The 23,776-nt window shown below is 31.7% G+C and overlaps 1 protein-coding gene across 1 annotated transcript; it reads right to left on the bottom strand.

Moving 5' to 3' along the window:
- Positions 1–3,690: 3,690 nt before the first annotated feature.
- Positions 3,691–7,706, bottom strand: LOC135958396 (nuclear receptor coactivator 6). The gene is made up of 4 exons (XM_065509300.1): positions 7,701–7,706; positions 7,448–7,539; positions 7,252–7,381; positions 3,691–7,200 (listed from the first exon to the last, which is right to left on the bottom strand). Exons 1-4 carry the CDS (start codon positions 7,704–7,706, stop codon positions 3,691–3,693), a joined length of 3,738 nt encoding a protein of 1,245 aa, XP_065365372.1.
- Positions 7,707–23,776: the final 16,070 nt, after the last annotated feature.

Genomic DNA, 23,776 nt, shown 5'->3' with positions numbered 1-23,776 from the left:
GCAGGCCAAAACAAAATAAAAATCGATTGTATTTTATTTATTGTGTTACATTTGTTGTGCCTTAACATTGACCTTTTTAGTTTTAAATTTTTATTTTGATGGAATAAAAAAACTACTTTTCAAAAATCATATGTTTTTGTTTTATAAATTCATAGCGATTTTAACCACTCATTTTTTTTAAATGGGTCATAAGCTGATGTTATGGATTCATCAGTTACTACAAGCACTTAAACTTCATACTATTTGTATTTCTAGCTGGCTGACATGCATTATTTTAGTTTTCGATTGATTTCCCCTGCTAAATTTCCATGACAATAGCGCATCTCATTGTTTTGTTTGACTTGGATTGTGTGTTTTTATTGTTCTCTTTTCAATAATGTAGCTTAAAGATAATGATAGTTATTTGAGGTTTTTTTATTTAATAATTTGTTTCTACGATTATATTAAATAGTTTGTTTTCTTTGTTGTTAAGTCAACAAGTTCAAGAAACTAGAAAATGTGTAATAATTCTATGAATGGATTTTGAATTCAATACATCAAAATAGTTAATAAATCTAATCATATTTGATGAGAACTAAACATGATTTTAATAAATCGAATGTTTTAATATTTATCAAGGTCGAATTTTTGACAGATTAGTGGGATTTACCACCTAACTAGATTTTTGATAAAGGGATATAATATTTATATGATTTTCAAATCGTTTCTAATGATATATATAAATATAATACCCCTAACATATCTAAGTTTTTTTTTGTTTGTCAACAAAACGTCATATGCGGGAAGTTTTGCTTTACTTTTTATACCCTTCACCTTCGTGAGAAGGGTATATATAAGTTTGTCATTCCGTTTGTAATTTCAGCAATATAATTTTCCGACCCTATAAGGTATATATATTCTGGATCCTTATAGATAGCGGAGTCGAATAAGCCATGTCTGTCTGTCTGTTGAAATCAATTTTTTGAAGACCCCAGATATCTTCGGCATCCAAATCTTCAATAATTCTGTCAGACATGCTTTCGAGAAGTTTCCTATTTAAAATCAGCAAAATCTGTCCACAAATGGCTAACATATGAGGAAAAAACCAGGACTACCTCGATTTTTGACCTATTTTTGATCTATATCTGGATTACTAAGATTAATATAGACAATATGTAGTATATCTAATGATATGTAGATATTTCAAAGACCTTTGCAACGAGGTATATAAGACTATTGTAAGTTGGACCTACAATAGGTCAAAATCGGAAAAAAAAAGTTTAACCTTAATTTTTTTTTCACCAAAAAAATTTAAAAACAAAAAAAAAAAAATTTAAATTAAAAAAACAAATTTTAAAATAAGAATTCGAAAAAAAATGTTTTCCAAAAAATTAAAAAAACAACTTTGGAAAAAAAAATTATTTTTGTTGACCTAAAAATATTTAAAATTTGTACTTTGAAGTATAATTTGGTGAAGGGTATATAAGATTCGGCACAGCCGAATATAGCTCTCTTACTTGTTTAATTTGAAAAGAGAGCCGTTGAAGCATACCGATTGCTCACCGAAGCTTATGGTGAATGTGTTTCATCGGTCTCAACAAGCTAGACAAAGTTTGTGCGGTTCAGAAGTGATTTTGACACGGAAGACAAATATCTCCCAGGCCAGCAAAAAAAAGTTTGAAGACCAAGTATTGGAGGCATTATCCCATGAAAATTGTTGTCAAACTCGACAAGAGCTTGCAAAATCATAGGGAGCCACTCAAGCAGTAATTTCAAAAACTTTTCAAGCAGCAGTATTCATCCAAAAGCAGGGAAATTGGGTACTATACGAATTGAAGCTGAGAGACCTTAAAAGACGTTTTTGTATCTCTGAAATGTTGCTATGAACGCTATAAAAGAAAATAATTTTTGCGCTGAATCATTACCGGCGATTAAAAATGGATCCATTACCATAAGCCGAAGCGTAAGAGGTCGTATGTGAAGCCCGGCCAACGAGTCGAATCGACACCAAAACCAAATATCCATAGCGCTTAGGTAATGCTCTGTATTTGGTGGGACCAAAATAGTCCTATTTATTATGAGCTGCCGAAATTTGGACAGACCATCAGTTGCACCGAACGCAGCTGATTTCTTTTCGGAGTATGCGGCCATAATATTCTACTATGACAAATTTAGAAAGCTGTGTTTGGGAAGTTTTGCTTCGCCCTCCTTATAGTCCGGACCTTTCCACGTCCGACTACTATTTATTTCGATCGCTGTAGAACGCTCTCTCTGGGATACGCTTCATTTTAGTCCGGACCAAATATTCTGGACCCTTAAACTGTTGAGTAATAGGTGTGGGTGGCAAATAGTCAGGACCCTTAAACTGTTGACTTCCCTGGTAAGTTTGAGTTTGGTTATTTTGTCTAACTTGAGTTACATGAGAATGCGTTTGTTGTTGATTGTGGTTGGGTAGTTTTGCCTCACCCTCCTTATAGTACAGACCTTGTCACGTCCGACTACTATTTGTTTCGATCGCTGTAGAACGCTCTCTGTGGGATACGTTTCATTTCAGACCAGAGTATCCAAAATTGGCTTGATTCGTTCTTGGCTTCAAAAGATGAGTAGTTCTTTAGGAGCGGACTCCATTTATTGCCAGAAAGATGGGAAAAGGCCATAGTTAGCAATGGCAAATACTTTAAATAAATTTATATGTTTCAAAAATTAATTTTTTTCATCAAAATTTTTCGTTTCGTCCCATAAGGAATTGTAATAGAAAAACATGGTTCATGCTCCATCATGATAATGCAAGCACTGACAGGTCGGCACAAGTAACTTTGTTTAAAATATCTGATTTGCCACTCACTGACTCCTTATTAATCCCACATTAAAAAACTATATTTTAAAATCAACGTTTTGAACCCCCGAAAAAGATCATGGAACATCAGTGTATCTAGGCTCTTATTTATTGTTCCAAAGAGACAAACAAATTTGTTCATATCTCCCATAAAAATATTTTATTGCCTGCATTAAATGGTGCAAACTTTTTTCACAATCAATGACTATAAAAAAACCCACAACCTTAAAAACCTGTGTAGATTTATTACTAAATCATTAACAAAATCCCCCCCAGAAAGAAAATTACAAAACGCAGCAAAAATTAAATATGAAAATAAAACATAAATTTATTCGTTAAAACAAATGTAAACAAAAAAAAATACAAAATTTAAATGTTATTTTTTTTTTTAATTAGCTGACAAATTAGTTTGCCAACATACGATCATGATTAACATAAAAAAAATACGCTAACAAAAATGGCAACTCATGATAAAAACAAATAATAAAAAAAAACGCAACTTACAAACTAATTTAACAACGTCTTAGGCGAAATTTACAAAAGATAAAATATGCCAGAACATCGAAAATCGTAAAAATTCAATCAGTTTTGATGTGTGAGCACATACAAATCAAATCAAATTAAATTTACATGTTGATGATCAAACGATTAACATATGACTGATCGCGTTCACATAATCTTAATAATTGTGAATGTTATGCAAACGTTATTGATTGAGGATGGTTGAGATTGGATATAATAATGGATTGATTGGGCGTATGTAAGTAAAAGAATGACTAAAATAATTAACAAGTGATTAATACTAATCAGTACTATGTGCTGCTGAAAACGCAGCACAGCTCTCAGACCGGAAACGAAGATGATTTCCCTTATGTTCAGTTACGACGACGACCTTTTGCCTTTGTTTTACTATTGGGATTACGTTTGCGTCTGGGTGGCAAATAGCCGGTATTTTGGTTTTGCCCAACATTTGTGTTGGCTGTAACATCTTGATGATCATTGAAAATCTTTACCGTTTGTACGTTTTGCTCATGACCACCGCTTACTACCTTGACAACACGATGATCACCCATGGGTTGTTCAAGTGAGGGACCCAAAATTTTAATAGTCTTGACACCAGCATGATCTAATGATTCCAGTACTTTCAAAGTTTTGACGGCCTTGGTATTGACAATTTGCACGGTGCGAATTTTAGACGTAGTTGGTTGAGTAGTTTGCACCGTTGTTGCGGCCACTGTAACCGCGCTTGGGGAATTATACTGGACCGTTGTGGCCTTTTGGCGTAAATCCTCAGGCATGAAGGTTTGCAATGTTTGACGTGTTTGCTCACTGAGTGCTGGCGTGCTTTGGTAGGGTTTTTGTGTAAAGGTGGTGTAGGTTTGACTGTTGAACGCATTGTTGGAGTAGGACATTGTGGGTGCATAATACTGAGGCCGGGAAGCCGGTTCGCGATACATGGGTGATAAGTCGTAACTGGTAGAAACTGCAGCCGTTTTGCTTGGTGGTAGCCCGTATTCAGGAAATGGTCTTCTTGAGTTAGCATAACGATCGTTAGGCTTAACGTTGGTCATATAACTGCTTAAAGGATACATAGTCGAGGGTTTAAAACCTTGTCTGGTGGGTGGTAGATAATCAGGAGCCTTAAATTGTGATTGTTGCTGTGGTTCATAAGATTGTTTTACATTTACGGGTGGCAAATAATCGGGACCTTTAAAAACTTGTGAATTGTATTGATTGTTTTGGAGAACTGCTGTTTGCCCCGAAGCTGCGGGTGGTAAATAATCAGGAGCCTTGTGGTTTTGAGGGCCAGTAGTGGGTGGTAAATAATCAGGAGCCTTGTAGTTTTGAGAGCCAGTAGTGGGTGGTAAATAATCAGGAGCCTTGTAGTTTTGAGAGCCAGTAGTGGGTGGCAAATAGTCGGGACCCTTAAAATTTTGAGAACCGGAATTAGGAGGCAAATAGTCGGGACCCTTGAATGTTTGAGAACCAGATGCGGGTGGCAAATAGTCAGGACCCTTAAACTGTTGAATAACAGATGCGGGTGGCAAATAGTCAGGACCCTTAAACTGTTGAGTACCAGTTGTGGGTGGCAAATAGTCAGGACCCTTAAACTGTTGACTTCCCTGGTAAGTTTGAGCTTGGAAATTTTGTCTAACTTGAGTTACCTGAGACTGCGTTTGTTGTTGACTGTAGGACTGAGTTTGTGCTGATTTGTACGAATTCTGTAGACTATGTAATTGATTTATGGCTTGTTCAGAATTTGCAGGTTTTTGAAAATCATAACCGGCTGGTAAAAAACCATTACTACTATACGATTGACCTGAAACATCTTCCTCAGTTGCCGAGCGACTAGTTTGTTGAAATGATGGATCCAAACTATGCAATTGGTTTATGGCTTGTTCGGCATTTTCAGGCTTTTGGAAATCATAACCGGGAGGTAAATACTCCGAAGCTTTGAAAGATTGTCTAGCAGTTGTTTGCTCTTGATTATGTAACTGATTTATAGCTTGTTCAGAATTTTCTGGTTTTGGAGTATCATAACCAGGTGGTAAATAGCCATTGTTTTGGGGAGGGTTTGCCTGTTTCGATGTTCCATAAACAATGTCAGATCCTTGTTCACGACCAGCCACTTGAATTTGAGATTGTACAGTTACTTCTTGATATTGAGGCGATTGACCGGGAAGAGTGTGTAATTCTGCTATAGCCTGTTCGGAGTTTGGAGGTTTTTGGAAGTCGTAACCAGAGGGTAAGCTTTCAATTTGTGTCTGATATGCCTGAACTTGAATTCCTTGAGGTGGCAAGTAATCGAGACCTTTGAATGGTGCATTATTTTTGGAATGATTTGGTGGTAAATAATCTGGTCCTTTAAATTGATTGCTTTGCTGGAAGTTGGTTTGCTTTTGTTGCGGTTGAGGTGGCAAGTAATCGGGGCCCTTAAATGGAGTATTTTGGTTGGATGTTATCTGCTGTTGTTGTTGTTGTTGTTGGGGTGGCAAGTAATCCGGACCCTTAAATGAAGTATTTTGGTTGGATTTTATCTGCTGTTGTTGTTGTTGGGGTGGCAAGTAATCCGGACCCTTAAATGGAGTATTTTGGTTGGATGTTACCTGTTGTTGTTGCTGATGGGGTGGCAAATAATCCGGAGCCTTAAATGCAGTGTTTTGATTCTGATTTATTTGTTGAGATTTTCCTGGAACATGGTGTTGGGGTGGCAAATAATCTGCTCCTTTAAATGATTTACCAGACCTGAAAGGTTTATTCTGTTGCTGAACAGAGTTTCCCTGTGGCGGTAGATAATCTGGACCCTTGAAATTAGGTTGTTGAGATGGTGTATACTCGGGTTCATTATATGGTGTACTTGGGCGGAACGTTGATTGCTCTGATGGTGGTAAATAATCAGGGCCCTTGAAGGGAGCGTTATGTTCAAAGTTCTGTTGTGATTGTGCAGAACCATGTTGTTGAGGTGGCAAATAATCGGGACCCTTGAAGGGTGCATTTGGAACAAAGTTTTGCTGGGATTGTGCAGAACCATGTTGTTGAGGTGGCAAATAATCAGGACCCTTGAAAGGAGCATTTTGGTGCGACTGAGCTGAACCATGTTGTTGAGGTGGCAAATAATCGGGACCCTTGAAAGGAGCATTTTGTACAAAATTTTGGTGGGATTGAGCAGAACCTTGCTGTTGAGGTGGCAAATAATCGGGTCCTTTGAAAGGAGCATTGGCTACAAAGTTTTGCTGGGACTGAGCAGAGCCATGTTGTTGAGGTGGCAAATAATCGGGACCCTTGAAAGGAGCATTTGGTACAAAATTCTGCTGGCTTTGAGTTGAACCATGTTGTTGAGGTGGCAAATAATCGGGACCCTTGAAAGGAGCTTTTGGTACAAAGTTTTGTTGGCTTTTAACTGATCCTTGTTGATGAGTTGTAGATTTTTTGGGAATTGGCGGCAAGTATTCCTTTCCAGTTTTGCTGCCAGAATTATGACCAGTTTGCTGTATTGGCTGATATGCTTGAGATTGAGTGTTCAAAGAATTTTGCTGTGGCTGTCTTGAATATTGTTGTGTTTGTGTCTTAAAACTATTAACACCATGTTGCTGATTTCGTTGATATTGTTCTACAGATGAGACAGATTGTTGTACTGAATTAAAGTTCTGCTGTTTATTAGATTTTTCTGGGAAGGTGTGTTTAAAGTTGGAGGGAAAAGGCACTGGAATATTGTTAGAAATGGTTTGAACAGTTTTGGTCTCATGTTTTACAATAATCTGTTGATTGCTGTCTTCATTGCCGGTAGCGAAACTCAAGTATGATGCATCCAAATTGGGATCATCTAAAGGAAAATCTGCCGGAGCATTGATGTGTTCGATGCGTATTTCTTCAGCAGCTCCGGACTTTTGTGAAGGCGAATAATTATTATTATTTACAAAGTTCGTTTGGGTGGCTGGTGATTTCTGGTTGTTTTCTCCATTACCCGGTTCATAATGGTTATGAACCTCGAAGACTTGATATCTGGAATTGGCATATTTTTTCTCTTCAAATGTCTGTTGTTGTTGTTGCTGCTGTTGTTGTTGTGTATTCTCTTGATTATTGTAGTAATCGTCTTTGACGGGTAATTCTTGTATGGGTGGCGGTAAATATTGTTGTTTGTTTCTTAAAGACAAAGAAATATCTGCTTCAATGGCGGAAGCCCATAGACCCACTAGTAAAAATCCAACAAAAGGGCTTAATAGCTAAAAAGAGAATTTTTTTTACAAAATAGAAAAAAAGATGGTGTCAAGTACTGGTAATTGCTAGTTAATCCTTAGATGTATGAAGTACGAGCGGTAATCCACAGTTGCTCGGTTTTAGGTGTTTATGTTGATGTGTTAATCTTCAGCCAAATGTTACTTACCTTCATTTTGATGTTGGTCGTGCGTATCTTTCAACTGTCCAACATGCAATGATAACCTAAACTGACCTATCCGCATAATTTATACTAAACTAATATATAATTTACAAAAATCAAACAAAATCCAAAGAAGTTTCATTCAAAAAATCAACAAATCGCTGTGTCGTACCCGCTCAGTACATGTGTGTGTGTGATGGAGTGTGAGTATGCCAGTCACTTTGTCTGTGCGACTGCGCACTCAATACACATGCATACACTGGCACTTGTTCGATCGATCGTAGCATGTGTGTTCCAAATCTTTGCATTTGATTGATCATCATCTGTAAATCTTCATCTTCTCTTTCGAATTTTTGCTTTGTTTTTAGCCAAATTTTTATGTTTAAAACATTTAAAAAAACAACATAAGGAGTGAGATCGAAAAATTCTTAACATACATATATGTTTATAAAAAAGAAACCACTAAACTTACAGCTTTAATTTTTTTTTTATTTGATTGAAATTATTATTACAATTTACAAAAAAAATTATTTTTATAGTTTTAATCACTAGTGATGAAATTTTGAACCTTTTTCGGAAACCCTTCCATTAACGTTTTTATAGTGCTTTCTGTCACTTTGCTCGAACATGTAGTCCATCTCCGTTTAAAATCTACCACACTTTTGGACACCTTTTTTGTACTCTTCAATTCTCTTTTAACAAGAGCCCAATATCTCTCCACTGGCCTTAGCTCCGGGCAGTTTGGAGGATTTGCCTCTCTTGGTACCAATACCACATTATTGTTCTTGTACCACTCAAGGGCTTGTTTGCCATAGTGACAGGATGCCAAGTCACGCCAAAAATAAGTGGACACATTATGAAGTCTTATGAATGGAAGCAGCCTTTTTTGTAAACATTCCTTGATGTAAATTTCGGTATTTATAGAGCCCGTTGTAACAAATGAGTGGCTTCTTTTGCCGCAACTGCATATTGCTTGCCATACCAAGAACTTTCTGGGAAATTTTGTCTGCTTTTGGGTCCTAAACTTTTCTTCAACATTCCCTCGAGCATCAGCAACATAAAATTTTTGACCTGGAAGTTGCGAAAAATCTGCCAGAACATACGTTTCGTCATCCATTATGCAGCAAGAATATTTTTTTATAAAACTTGACTTCAATTTCCGTGCTCTGTTTTTGGCCTCTAAATTTTTAGTAGCGTTCCTGTCAGGAACTTTTTGAGCCTTGTATGTTTTTAAACCTGCATTAGCTTTAACTTTTCGTACCAAATAGTCCGAGCACTGAGCTAACCGGGCTGCTTTCCTACCGGATGTGTTGGGAGCTCTTTTGAAAATGCGTTCTATTTTTTTGGCTTTAGAAACATCATGTGGACCATTCCTTCTACCTGAACCAGGTTTTCTATCAACTGACAAGTTCTCCCGGTACTGTTTAATAACATTGGAAACAGTTTGACGGCAGACCTTTGTATGCTTGGCCAACTTTTTGTAAGACCAAGTTGGGTTTTGTTGAAAATATTTAATAATTTCAGTACGCACTTTTTTCTGGTCACTCATTTTAATCAGATTAACAAAAAAATTAATATAATTGACATTACACATAATAACTGACATGTTTTTCAAAGGTAACTTGATCAAAAAAAAATTCAAATAATACTTGGGTTAAAAAATGTAATGAAAAACGTGTGTTAAGAATTTTTCGATCTCACTCCTTATTTCTAGTTTGAGGTGTTTTGTCGCAAAATTTTTGTGAAAGGTGGCTTGAATTTGATATTAATTCACCTCATTTTGCATAAAGTTAAAACTGACCACCCTTAATTTTTAGCATTTTTTATTACTATATTTAAAAGTTGTTTTTTGAGCCCAAAATAAAGTCGTTTTGATTATTTATGATTTTTTGTTTTTGTTTTACAGAAGCTTTTATTAAATTATAAATATTTATTAAAAAATATTATTTATTGTGTTGTCTGTCTTATGCCGTTTTAACACATCTTTATTGAATTGATAGTCTCCAGATGACCTCTAGTATTACAAGATATTAGTGAAAGATTATGTATGTTGGAAGTAATTTATGAGTGAATGAATTGTTAATTGATTGAAGTTGTTGATGTTTATAAAATATGTTAACAACATTGGAATTGTAATGTAGGAACATAAGAGACAAATTTTGTTTTGATTTTATATTACAAAGGAATCTTCACTTTACTACAAATTAATTTAGAATTGGAAGAATTTGTCACTTCCACACTATACTTTGGAAGGTTTTCAAATCTATACTAAAGTGTGGACATGTTATTTTACAACTTTTTAAACCGAGGTTCTTCTGCCAAGTAATTGTGGTACTTCTACTTTGTTGGTACCTCTTGGTCGGGCAAACTTCATGCGGTATACTGCGACCGCAGAATTTATGGGATCTCTATGATTGTCATTCAATGTTGCCATGGATCCTGCAAACACCTCTGCATGATTTCCTCTTATACACAAAGATACTTTCTGATACACCTCGGGTGTCACTCCAATTGTATCATGTCGTAGGTAGGATGAATCCTCCGATGACATCCGAGGAAGAACTGCTCTGTCAATATGACATTAAGTATAAGAAGTAAGACAGCTATATTTGGCTGTGCTGAATCTTATACAACCTTCACCAAAGTATACTTTGAAAAAAATGTTGGTGCAAAAAATGTCTGTGTGAAAAAAATGGACTTATAAAATATTCGCATTTTGTCGGTACATTATATACATCGTTGGAAAAATCTTTGATATGTCTATCATTATATATCTATATTGTCTATGTTAATGACTTAGTTATTCAGATATACACACAGCCTCAAAAGTGAGTAAACACCCGCGATTTTTTTGATTTTTTTAGGATCATTAAAATCATTATAGTTCGACTTAAATCTTTTTTTTCACAATCGAATCTATTATTCAACTCAATCTCCAACAAACCGAAACATTAAAATTTTAATAGATGAATACATTTTAGGATTTTCTTTATCTTAAAAAAAATCAAATATTTTTTGGTGTATACTCACTTTTGAGGCTCACTGTAGATCAAAAATAAGTTTAAAAAAGGGAGAACATTTACACGCAGAAAAAAAATATAGTTGTGCATGTTTACTGTAACCATTTCAATATTACATGTTACATGTTTTTTAACAGTATTATAGTCACAGTAACTATATACAGGATTGTGGTATCCATAATATGGTTAATTTTATCTTAATTTTTAATTATATCAACCATATATGTATATGGTTACGTTAAACAAGTATATGTTTGTGACAACCATATTTATGATGAATAATTTTATCATAATATGTTGTTCTCAGATTATGATATCCATAAGCCGATAGCAACATAATATGGTAAGTCCTTCATCATATAAATTGTTGTCACAAACATAAACATGTTTACTGTAACCATATATAGGTTGATACAATCATGTGAATCGTAAATTAACCATATTGACTATAATATTGTTAAAAAAAAACATGTCACAATAGCAGATATATTGATGTATCAAGCATGTATGCAAGTGGGGGCTTCGGAACAAACAGACGAACATTGCAATATCGACTCCGCCATCTCAATCCCTATAAACTATATATCTTCAAGATCGCAATGAAAAATGAAGAAATTACAAACGGAAAGCAAACCTATTTACCCATACCCCTCATGGTGAAGAGAATAATGACTGATAATGACGTTTCCTCGTGTATATGATGATTCGATGTAATTTGAATACAGATAAGTTAGGGCAGCATTTTGACAGTTTGATCATTTCTCCACTGTGTAATTGAATTATCTCTGAGAACCTTGTTTGCTCATGATTGCTATGGCGTGAGAAAAAGATACTGTTAAACAACTTTCGGATGGTTAAGAGTCGGAGTTTTGACTGCATCGGCAATAACTTTGTCCAAGTAGTGAAGGGTGTCGCCGATGACTTCACTGGTGATAGTTGCTTGTTCCGCGCAGTGAACAGAAGTAATAAATTTTTTGAAAAATTTTGCTGGAGAGATACAAATTTGTTTGGTGCTATACAGAATAAATAAATAAAGCTATCGATGGCACTCCTTATAATGGAAACTACGTTCAAGGAAACATGCCTGGAAATCCTCGAATAATAATGATTATTGTACTCCCAGATGATTCTTCAACAAACTTTATCTCTGTGGGAAATGAAGAGAGTCCGTTCTTACTTCTTCTTTTTTTATCGAAGGATTCAAATCAGGTAGTAGAGTTAGCATCTTAATAGTGATGTTTAATATTTTATTTATTCTAATATAAATCACTTCAAAACCCACATACATAAAAAACCGGTGACTTCATGAAGTTGAGATTAATAATTTCAGTATCATCCCGCTTTCTTTTTCTAAGCGATGGTTGAGGAACCTGTCCGATCTATTACCGAAACTAGACTTACCGTGTAACACATATCTTTTGATTGTAGCGTCTCTTGGTGGTAATTAATAATGGACATAGGTTTGGGGAAACCATGCAATGATGGTGAAGAGTACTCTAACTAATTTTTTTTTAATGATTTTATAGATCTACAACCGTAGATCTTTATATTGGTTTACAAGGAATCCTGTTCCTGTAGTTAAAATAATCACATGTTTTATATAACATTGACATTATTTTGTACATTTAACTATCCAACTGACTGTAACTGTATAATTTCCCCTTTCATATATTTTTGATTTTCTTTTTCCGGACAAAACTAAGCGTCATAATTCGTTTGAAACTTCTATAGATTTAGAAAAAAAGGATCAGTTGGTGGTATTAATTGTCAATTAATAATGTAGGATCTGGATGTACGAGGGATGTCTGGAACTAATGTACTAAGACTCGAGCAGATTTTGTTACATTCAAAATTGGAGATCGTTATTCCAAGTTTTCGAATGGTTGACATTTCTTTGATCTTAATCGATTTCACTACTATCTTATATGTATATATAATTTCTCTTTTGGTATCATCAATCTCCAAAACTGGATAAATTACAAGTAAGTGTTATATTATGTGACAATAAAATATGTTATTGGGGTCATATGGGGTAGCGTCAATTAAGAACCGATCTTCACAAAAGTTGGTATGGAATTCAATTGTTTTGTACTGAAAAACTGTATTAATTTTTATAATAATACAACGTCTAAGCTCTGAACTAGATTTTTCTCTGGGAACTAAATTTCCTCAATCAAAAAATGTCACATAAGTCAAAAATTTAAAAAAGTTTTTATTCTTTGTATTCACACAATATATATATTTTGTTTGGACTGTAAGTAGCACTTTGAATTAAATAAATCTTTTTGTAATAATTTTAAAAAGTTTTGCATTGTCAAGGTCAAATAACAACAATATAAATTAATGCACCTTTACTTTTGTCACCCTAAACAAACAGAAACTACAATTTATTTATCTAAATATCTCAAATAAATAGTAACAAAACAACTAAATCATTTATTATTTTATTAAAATCAAACGAATTCAATTCATATTGTTTGTATTTCATGTTGAACTTATAAATCTTGGCTTGACATATTTTTTCAAAACTATACACAAATAGGCTGGCTGTATTTTCATAATTATTAATTTTTTTCATTTTATTTATTTAATTATTTATATTAACATTCATTTTTAGGCCCATTGATTTATACAATATAAACACGAGATCATCGTATTATTTATTTTCTTTTGTAAGCGCTCCAAAGAAAAACATAAAACAAAAAATTAATTAAGTTTTTGTTAGTTTATTGCCAATAATATTTGTTGCTGACGCATTCAAAATTCATATGTAAATTGTTTATTGTTTTAAGGTTTCTTTTCATGCATCTTGCTCTTTTTGTATTTGCAACAATTAATTGTTTTTAGGAAACTAAAAATAAAAAAAAAAATTAAAGCAAATTTTACAAAATAATTTAATTATGAAATTTATACATTTGTTTCAAGGTCATTTCATCACAAATAACTATCTATAGAAAAAATAAATATTCCAAAAATTAATATAATTGTTTGTTCAATTAAAAGAAATGCAATTAATATTGGCTTCAAATTAATTAATTATTTGTTATTATTATTATGGTGTTATGTTTATGATATTAAAAATCGATTTAATTGAAACGATTATGTTAAATTGTAGTTATTTATTATTTGTAGGGTATAGAGTGTGAATGAAATAGTTAAATTATTGAAGTTTCCATGGGCGGCTTTATATGGGAACTAAATATAAAGTAATAAATAAATGTGATTGATGTTAAATTTTGTCTAAAAAAATAAATGCTATTAATATTGGCTCCAAATTAATTGATTATTTGTAATTATTATGGTATTATGTTATTAAAATTCAATTTAATTGATTTAATGAGGTTTAGTATTGGTTAATATTTTCGATAGATTATTAAATTTAAAAGTTGTAGTTATTTATTATTTGTAAGGTTTAATTATTAAGCACCGACACTCCCACTATTCGCTACAATTAGATTCAAAAATATGCAATTTTAAAACTCCGTCCTTCAAAAATATTGCACTTTTTCATAGTTTTTAGTAAAGAACATTTAAACCAATTTTATCAAAAGTTAAAAATAGTTTACAAATAAATCTGAAATTTCAATGACTGATCATATAAATTGGCATGAATTTTCACATACTACATAAGCGTAGCAGAGCAGTATTTCCCTCAAGATCGGCGTTGTGGGTTCTCAAAGTACATTTGAAAATTCAAATTTAAAAATTTTAACATACCTGTTTCAGTTTTTTCATAATATGGAGTACAATGTATAACCAATTTCATTAAATTTGTTATTGTTAGTTAAACTATAAATAAGAAAATCATATGAAACAAGTTTTAAAGTAATACCTTTTACGAATCCAAAGATAATAGATTTTGAATTTAAAAATTGAGAAATTTTTGTCCGAAAAAACTGCTATTACTCTTTGTTACCTAGAAAAAAAATTCTTGGTGAACTTATAAAGCTGTTATATTTTTTGAAAGTTATCTCAACGAGGATATCTTTAACATGGACCTGCCTAATTCAAACCATTTTGTAACCAAAATTTTAAATTTTTGCTAAGCAGGGATTTCCAAATGGGCAACAGTTTTAGATACTATGATGTATTCCAAATTCATATTATTCTTTTACCAGCCCAGGACCAAATTTGGACTTTATGGGCAAAATTCCAAAAAAATAAGAAAATTAAAATTTTTCGTTTGTTTTTTTCGAGAATTGCGGGATTTAATTTTCTTTGCGATCACTCGAAAAAATATTCAAATCAATATTTTGCACAAATCCATAGGTGAATATTACCGAATTTTTGATTTTAAAGTAAAAAAAATACAATACATTTAAAGAAGTACAATATTTTTAATAGTTTTACAGAGATTATACCACCATACAAAATGTGTCCAATTAGGCCCTATAGACCAGCCGAAAGTGTGCTGAACTATTAGTCTGAGGGTTGCGGGTTCGATTCCCGCCAGAGACTCTGGGTGTTTCTGCAGATAAGCAAAACGCTTCGCAGTTTGTGTTTGTATTTTTTTTTTTAAAAATAGGTGTCCTTCACAGGTACTTCCAAATTTAGCACATTTATGACGAATTTGTTCTAAAATTCCATAGCACATACTCCCAAACAGAATATAATTGTATGTTTTTACCAGCCTCGGGCTAATTGGTAAAAATCTTCAAATTCCCATCTTTGGGATTTTTGGAATTATTTTTTTTTTTAATTTTATATTTAGAATTACAATGTCTACGTACAAACATCCTATTATAAATAATGCATATTTATAGTTTCTCAAAAATTTCTCTGGAGCAATAAATTTACCCCCGGAGCATTATATTGCAAACCAAACACTAGTATTTCCGGCCATTGAGAAATTTCATGCCAAGCGGATCAGCCAGTTAGAAATGACAGATTTATTTCCAAAATATTTGATCGTTAACCACTGTGCATTGTGTTGTTCCAAATTTAAAATTAACAGAACCATTTCAAAATGCTTAGTTCCGTTCCTAATTCATATATGTAGTTTAAAGTACATTTGCAGCGATTTCCTAAAATAATTTTTTAAATGAATTTTTTCCAAAAAAAACAATAAAAATCTCACAAATACTTAAATAAGTTCAATTGGCTAAAATACAAATCTTATTCAATGATATATCTAAATACAGTAAAACGCGGTTATAACGAATTCCGTGGGAGCAATAAAAACTTGTACTTCGTTCCTAATTTCTTAACAATTTAGCATACACCTTAAATTTCATACATTTGCACCGAAAAAAAGTTCGTTTCAGAAATCGGCAACGAAAATTTGGAACGAAACGGCACCGATCAGTAACGAAAACCCTGTCATTAGGGCCGGAACGAAAACAACTTGAAGTAGGTTATTTTCGGTGCTGTAGGAACGAAATTATTTTAATTATTTTTATCAGGGACCGTAACAATTATGACATTTATAATAAAAATCACAACATAATTGTTATTTTCTGAGTTTTATTTTTTTTGTCAGAAATAATTGTTATTTTTGATTTTTATTTTTTTTTGTCAGGAATATTAGTCAGACTTTGAGTTTTATTTTTTTTTGTCAGGAATATTTGTCAAACTTTGAGTTTTATTTTTTTTGTCAGGAATATTTGTCAGACTTGGATTTTTATTTTTTTTGTCAGAAATAATTGTTATTTTTTGATTTTTATTTTTTTTGTCAGATATATTTGTCAGACTTTGATTTTTATTTTTATACCCTTCACCACGAGTGGCAAGGGTATATATAAGTTTGTCATTCCGTTTATAATTTCTACATTTTTCATTTGCGACCCCACAAAGTATATATATTCTGGATCGTTATAGATAGCGAAGTCGATATCGCCAAGTCCGTCTATTGAAATCAACTGTATGTTGAAATCAACTTTCCGTAGCCCCCAAATAACTCACAAACATGATTGATACGAGAAAATCGGCCCACAAATGGCTGAGATAACGGGACAACCTCGATTTTTGGCCTATTTTTGATCTATATCTGGATAACTAAGTCATTAATATAGGCATTTTTTTTTACCAATAAATTTTTTTGGTAAAAAAAGTTTATGACAAAAAAATTTTTTTGGAAACAAAAAAATTTTTGACAAACAAATTTTTTTGTTAAAAAAAAATTTATGACAAAAAAAATTTGTTGGTAAAAAAAAAAATTTATGAACAAAAAAATGTTTTGTTAAAAAAAAATTCGGGTTAAAAAATATTTTTCCCGATTTTGACTCATTGTAGGTCAAAGCCTTATATACATACATCGTTGCAATGGACTTTGAAATATCTATCCAGATATAGATCAAAAATAGGCCAAAAATCGAGGTTGTCCCGTTATCTCAGCCATTTGTGGGCCGATTTTAAATGGCAACCGAGCCGGAAGAATTCCCGATATATTGATGTATCAATCATGTTTGTGAGTTATTTGGGGGCTACAGAAAGTTGATTTCAACATACAGCCGAATAGAGGGACAGACGGACTTGGCGATATCGACTTCGCTATCTATAACGATCCAGAATATATATACTTTGTGGGGTCGCAAATGAAAAATGTAGAAATTACAAACGGAATGACAAACTTATATATACCCATGCCACTCACAGTGAAGGGTATAAAAATAAAAATCAAAGTCTGACAAATATATCTGACAAAAAAAATAAAAATCAAAAAATAACAATTATTTCTGACAAAAAAAAAAATCAAAGTCTGACAAATATTCCTGACAAAAAAAAATAAAACTCAAAGTCCGACAAATATTCCTGACAAAAAAAAATAAAAATCAAAAATAACAATTATTTCTGACAAAAAAAATAAAAATCAGAAAATAACAATTATTTCTGACAAAAGAAATAAATATCAAGGATTTAAAAAGCATGTTATTTTATGAAATTATAGTTGAAAACAATCAAAATGGTATGCTTGACTTGACTCTCCGATATTATATGGCTTTTTTCCTTAGAAATTTCAAGAATAATTATTATTTTCGGTCCCTGATTTTTATACCCTTCACCTTCGTGAGAAGGGTATATATAAGTTTGTCATTCCGTTTGTAATTTCTACATTTTTCATTTCCGACCCTATAAAGTATATATATTCTGGATCCTTATAGATAGCGGAGTCGATTAAGCCATGTCCGTCTGTCTGTCTGTTGAAATCAATTTTCTGAAGCCCCAGATATCTTCGGGATCCAAATCTTCAATAATTCTGTCAGACATGTTTTCGAGAAGTTTGCTATTTAAAATCAGCAAAATCGGTCCATAAATAAGGGAGATATGAGCAAAAAACCGGGACAACATCGATTTTTGACCTATTTTTGATCTATATCTGGATTACTAAGTCATTAATATAGACAATATGGATATCTAATGATAGATATTTCAAAGTCCATTGCAACGATGTAGATAAGGCTATAGTAAGTTGGACCTACAATGGGTCAAAATATAAAATAATAGATTTTGTCAAAAATTATGAAATTCTATTCAATGTGCGACATTCAAAATTAAAAAAATAATTTCGTTTCTGTACCCAACTGAAACGAAAACAATTCAGAAATGAGACGGTGACGAACACCAACGTTTTTCAGTTTTCGTTATCGGCGCCGAGATCGAAAACTAAAAACAAAACTCAAACAAAAAAATTACTCAAAAAAGTTACACATACGAGTGTTGTTTTTGTTTTCACATAGTTTTTTTTTTTTTCCTAATACAATCTCACCACTTAGGTTCTTGACAACTGAGTTAGGTCTTTGACAGCAGAGTTTCCGATATATGCGTATTTATCTATGTTAGGGTGTTAGTTGTTTAAAATTCTTCCATTTTTAATTTGTTGATTTTACTTTTACAAAAAAGTTCGTTTTATATGACAATAGCTACCAAAATATTGAGGCTTTAATATAAGTTCGTTGTAATGTGGAATTCGTTATAACATTGATGTATTTTATTATTTATTATAATGAAATGTTTTCAAACACATAGTAAATATGTTATTACAAATTATATTTAAAGTAATATATTTTATTGTGTATTTTGATTAATTTAAACATGCAATATCCGCAGAATGATTGAAAATTATAAATTAATAAAACATCTGAAAACAAAATAGAAATAAACGGAAACTACATACGTAACATGGGAGTAATTAAGGGGGTTTAACTAAAAATATACACATATGTAAGTATGAACTAAAATCAATCATTTTATTATGTTAAAAATTTGTTTGTAGGTTTTTTTTGCTACACAATCTTTGAATTTTATAAATCATTAAAATGCGTGTTTAACATAAATAAATAAACTTTAACAATTTGTTGGCAAAAAAACTAACAAAATGAAACTATTAAATAATTGCAGAAATTTATAAATAAATATTTAAAATAGTACCGGACATACAAAACAAACACACCTTAAAGTTTTTTATTATTAACCCCATTTGAGGAACATTTTACAACTAACCTTGAAATCTTTTTTAATTAATTATCAAATTAACTCAGAAAAATAAGAATAAATTTGATGTCGTTTAAATGGTTTATGGTAGTTTTTGTTTTAGTTTTTATTTTAAACCTTTCACTCGCATTGTAAATTAATAAATTAGTTGGGGGTTTTGTTTTGCTCAAATCAATTTTTTTTCTCTCGTTTGTTTCAAATAACTAATCGGTCAGCTAAACTTGGTTTAATTTGTAATTAAGCTGATAAAATATAAGCTGGTAAAAAAAATATTCAAATTGAAGCGAAATAAAAATAAAAACGAATAAACATGGGTGACAAAATTTATAGTTTACATTCCACTTTGCTAAATATTTGTAGTTTGACGAAAAAGGTCATAATTAACATGAATAAGTTTTTAGTTTCATGTTTTGTATCTAATTTTGAAATGAATCTTTGGCAAAACGTTTAATTAGTCTAACATGATGTTAGCAAAAATTTTAATTTATATTTGACATATTCGAATTGTTAATACCCTAATAAGTTTTATTTGAAATATATTAAATAAATAATCAATGTTTTTCTCAACAATAACAGTGTTTTTTTATAGGAAAATATCAGACATTTTTAAGGGTAATTTTCAACAATTGCTAGTCCATGGAAAAACCGATTTTGATATATTTTTATACCCAACATCGAAATATTCATCGCAGATTCACAAAAGTATATATATTCTGGGTCCTTATGAAATTCTAAGACATAGTTAGATATGTCCGTCCGTCTGTCTGTTGAAAACATGATAGGGCCCTAACGAAAGGAAATAGCTGTCTAAAATTCTCCACAAAACTCTCTGTTGATAAGGTTTGTTTGGTATTGAAAATCGGCAATATCGGTCCATGATTTCAACTAGCCCCCATACAAATGTCCTCCCCTGAATATTGTTTGAGCAGTTTTAAATATGTATATTGATTATGTTGCAATCCAGATACAATTTTTATTAGTTCTAAGTAATCCGAAATTATACTGTAAAGTATGGCGAAAATCTGGCAATATTTGTCCCTATTTTCCATTAAAAATCCCTCTCAGAAAATTACTTGAACATTAATTTTCCAAATGCTTCGCCAAGAGAGGCTTGGCGTAGAGTACACAAATTGCAATCATAAATTTAAAATAGTCATTTTTTTAGCAGGTTATCTCTTAAGCACTATGAATATGCAAATTATTGATTTTAAAACATTTTATTACATTCAAAAAATTTTCAACAATTCATCCATCAATCTTTGAAATGTTTCAAATACACACTTGTCTAATCGTTGTTGGAACGTTGAAATAATAAACTAATATATACATATGTATCTATGCACTACTCAACGTATTCGTGAGAAACCCAACATAAACCGTTTAGATTGTGACTTTACAAAAACTGTTTAAATCATTTTTTTTTATTTCTTAATAAAGTATGTGGCAAAATCCAAAGTATTCATTAATATTTTCAACCTCTTAACTCTTCTTAACTTTGCAATATGTTTTTTAAATATTATTTTTTTTGTTTTTAGTTCGAACTAAAATCTAAATGTCCAGAGTATTAAGTTGTTAAGTGGAAAAAAACCTTTGAAATCAAATTATTTAATTATAGTTATTAGAAACTAATGAAATGTCAATAATACATTTTGTCTTAAGTTGTCATTTTTATAATTTAAATATTAGATATGCTAAGTTATGATCAAATGACAGCTATTTGATTTTGATGACAAAATGTCTGAAATTTATCAATATTTGTTGTTTGGAAATTACAACAACAAAAAAATTAACATTTATTACAAACCAGTTCCAGATGAACTATATATAATTTTAATTTATTTCGCGAATATAATTAAAAGATTCATAAACGGGATAAATTACTTTCCAGTTTTGTATTTAAGATACCGTTCATTACACAATAGTTGATTTCGAGCAAATAGCAGTTGGTAAGTTGGCTACCGTTACTGCTCTGCTACATTTAGTGATAAAATAATTTTTGAGCTGAACAACCGTCAAATCTATAATAGAAAAATAATTGAAATTCCGTTATTATATTAATAATTTTAAATAAACAAATAAAAATGTTTGTTTTCCATAATTGTATTTATTGAATTCTACAGAATTAAAAAATTTAGAAAGTAGTATTGGAGGCCAACCCACAAATATGGTCACTTCGGATCTACCCGATGTCTGCACACAGAGAAAAAATATAGTTGTGCATGTTTACTGTAACCATTTCAACATTGTTACAAGTTTTTAACAATATTATAGTCACAGTAAGTATTTACATGATTCTCCTAACAATAATATGGTTAATTTACGATTCACATGATTGTATCAACCATATATATGGTTACAATAAACAAATATTTATGATGAATAATTTTATCATAATATGTTGTTCTCAGATTATGATATCCATAAGCCGAGAGCAACATATTATTTTAAGTCCTTCATCATATAAATGGTTGTCACAAACATATATTTGTTTACTGTAACCATATACATATATGGTTGATACAATCATGTGATTATGGTTACCACAATCGTGTAAATAGTTACTGTGACTATAATATTATTAAAAAACTTGTAACAATATTGAAATGGTTACAGTAAACATGCAAAATGTACAAAGGTTTAAGCTTTTTGCTTGAAAAACTTTCCCTAGTTATATTCGGTGTATGACTTAAAAAGGAGGAATTTTTAAAAATTTTTAAATTTTATTTTGAAACATTTGAACAATATAAATTTATTCAAAGTATTGGCCATTGTTAGCTATGACCTTTTCCCATCTTTCTGGCAACATACATATGTATTCCGAGCCAAAAAAAAACTGCTCATGTTTTGAGGCCAAGAACGAATCAAGCCAATTTCGGATACTCTATTCTGAAGTGAATCGTATCCCTGATCGAAACAAATAGTAGTCAGACGGGGCAAAGTGTCGACTATAAGGCGAGTAGAGGCAAAACTTCCCAACCAATTCTTTCTAAATAGTTTCAGGTATTGCAACATGTTCCGTAGTTATAGTGAAATAATACGGTTCCATATTTAGCCGCTATTCAGTGCGTTTTTCGGCCAATACTTCAAAAGAATCAGTTGCGTTCAGTATTTGGCTTTGGTGTCAACTCGACTGTTTGGTAGGGCTTCACATATGATCTATTACGCTTCGTGTTATCGTAAAGGATCCATTTTCCATCGCAAGTAATGATTCGGTCAAAAATTATATTCTTTTGTAGCGTTCAATCAGCATTTCAGACATACAAAATCGCCTTTCAAGTTCTCTCAGCTTCAATTCATATGGTACCCAATTTCCCTGCTTTTGGACGAGTACTGCTGCTCGAAACGTTTTGAAATTGCTAATTGAGTAGCTCCCAATGATTTTGCAAGCTCATGTTGAGTTTGATAACTATCTTCTGGAGTAATGACTCCAATTCTGCTCCTCAAACTTTTTTGTCTGGCCTGCGCGAATTTTGTCTTCCGTGTCAGCGCTTCTGAACCGAACAAACCATCTCTCGCACGTTGAAACTGGTGGAACACATTCACCATAAACTTTGGTGAGCAATTGGTGTGCTTCAGTAGCACTTTTTTTCAATTTAAAGAAGTAAAGCAAAACTTCCTGCATATGACGCTTTATTGGCACAAAATCCGACGTATTCGAAGCAAAACAAAACATTGTTGTTTACACTATGTTCGATAACTAAGTGAGAATAAATGAGAGATATGTTCCCTTCAAAATGATATACAATAAGTTATTAAAAACAAAAGCCATGTTTTAAGTCATACACTCAATAATATATCGAATCATAAATAGTTGCTTAAGGTATGGTCACACATGGCAAATATTTACTCAAAAAAGCGTAACCACTTTTTTTAGCTCAAATTTGTTTGACGTGTGTTAACGTGTCTTACAAGTGTTTTGTAAGATCAAACAGCATCAAATAAAATAAAACTAAATATTTGTTTTGAATTGTCTTAAGTAAAAAGAGTTTTTGACAATAAATAAAATATTTTAAATATATTTCATTTAGCGGTTACGTCTTTTTCGTCAAATATTTGCCATGTGTGATCCTACCTTTAGTAATAAATACAATATCTTCATAGCACACACAAGCATTCCGAATCGCTTTTAAAATTGAAAACAGAATTCACTTAAATTTTGTGAATAAAATCACCAGTACCGATTGAAGAAGTTTTCGAATCGAAAGAATTCTAAACTGAATACATTGAAAGTTCAGACACAATAAGCAATTTACTCTTACTAGTCCAGTGTTCAACTAGAGGTTTATAAATATTCCGAATGAAAAGTTTCTCACATACAATACAGAAACGAGAAATAGATTTTGTGAGTATGTATTTTCAAAACTGGATATAAAAATTAAAAAAACAACATTTTGAAACAATGTTTTACCTAAAAATATTTAAAATTTTTATTTTAAATAGTAAAGAGCTGTGACTTTAAATTAAATAAAACCAAGTAAGTGAGTCTGTGCCGAATCTTATATACCCTTAACCAAATTTACTGTAAAATAAAAATTTTAAATATTTTTAGGTAAAACATTGTTTCAAAATGTTGTTTTTAATTTAAAAAAAAAAAAATCTTTTTTTTAAATATTCCGAATTTATTAGTGAACA

The sequence above is a fragment of the Calliphora vicina genome, chromosome 4 (assembly GCF_958450345.1).
Source record: "Calliphora vicina chromosome 4, idCalVici1.1, whole genome shotgun sequence".
Classification (NCBI taxonomy): Eukaryota; Metazoa; Arthropoda; class Insecta; order Diptera; family Calliphoridae; genus Calliphora; species Calliphora vicina.
This window is presented reverse-complemented; position numbering and strand designations above follow the sequence as displayed.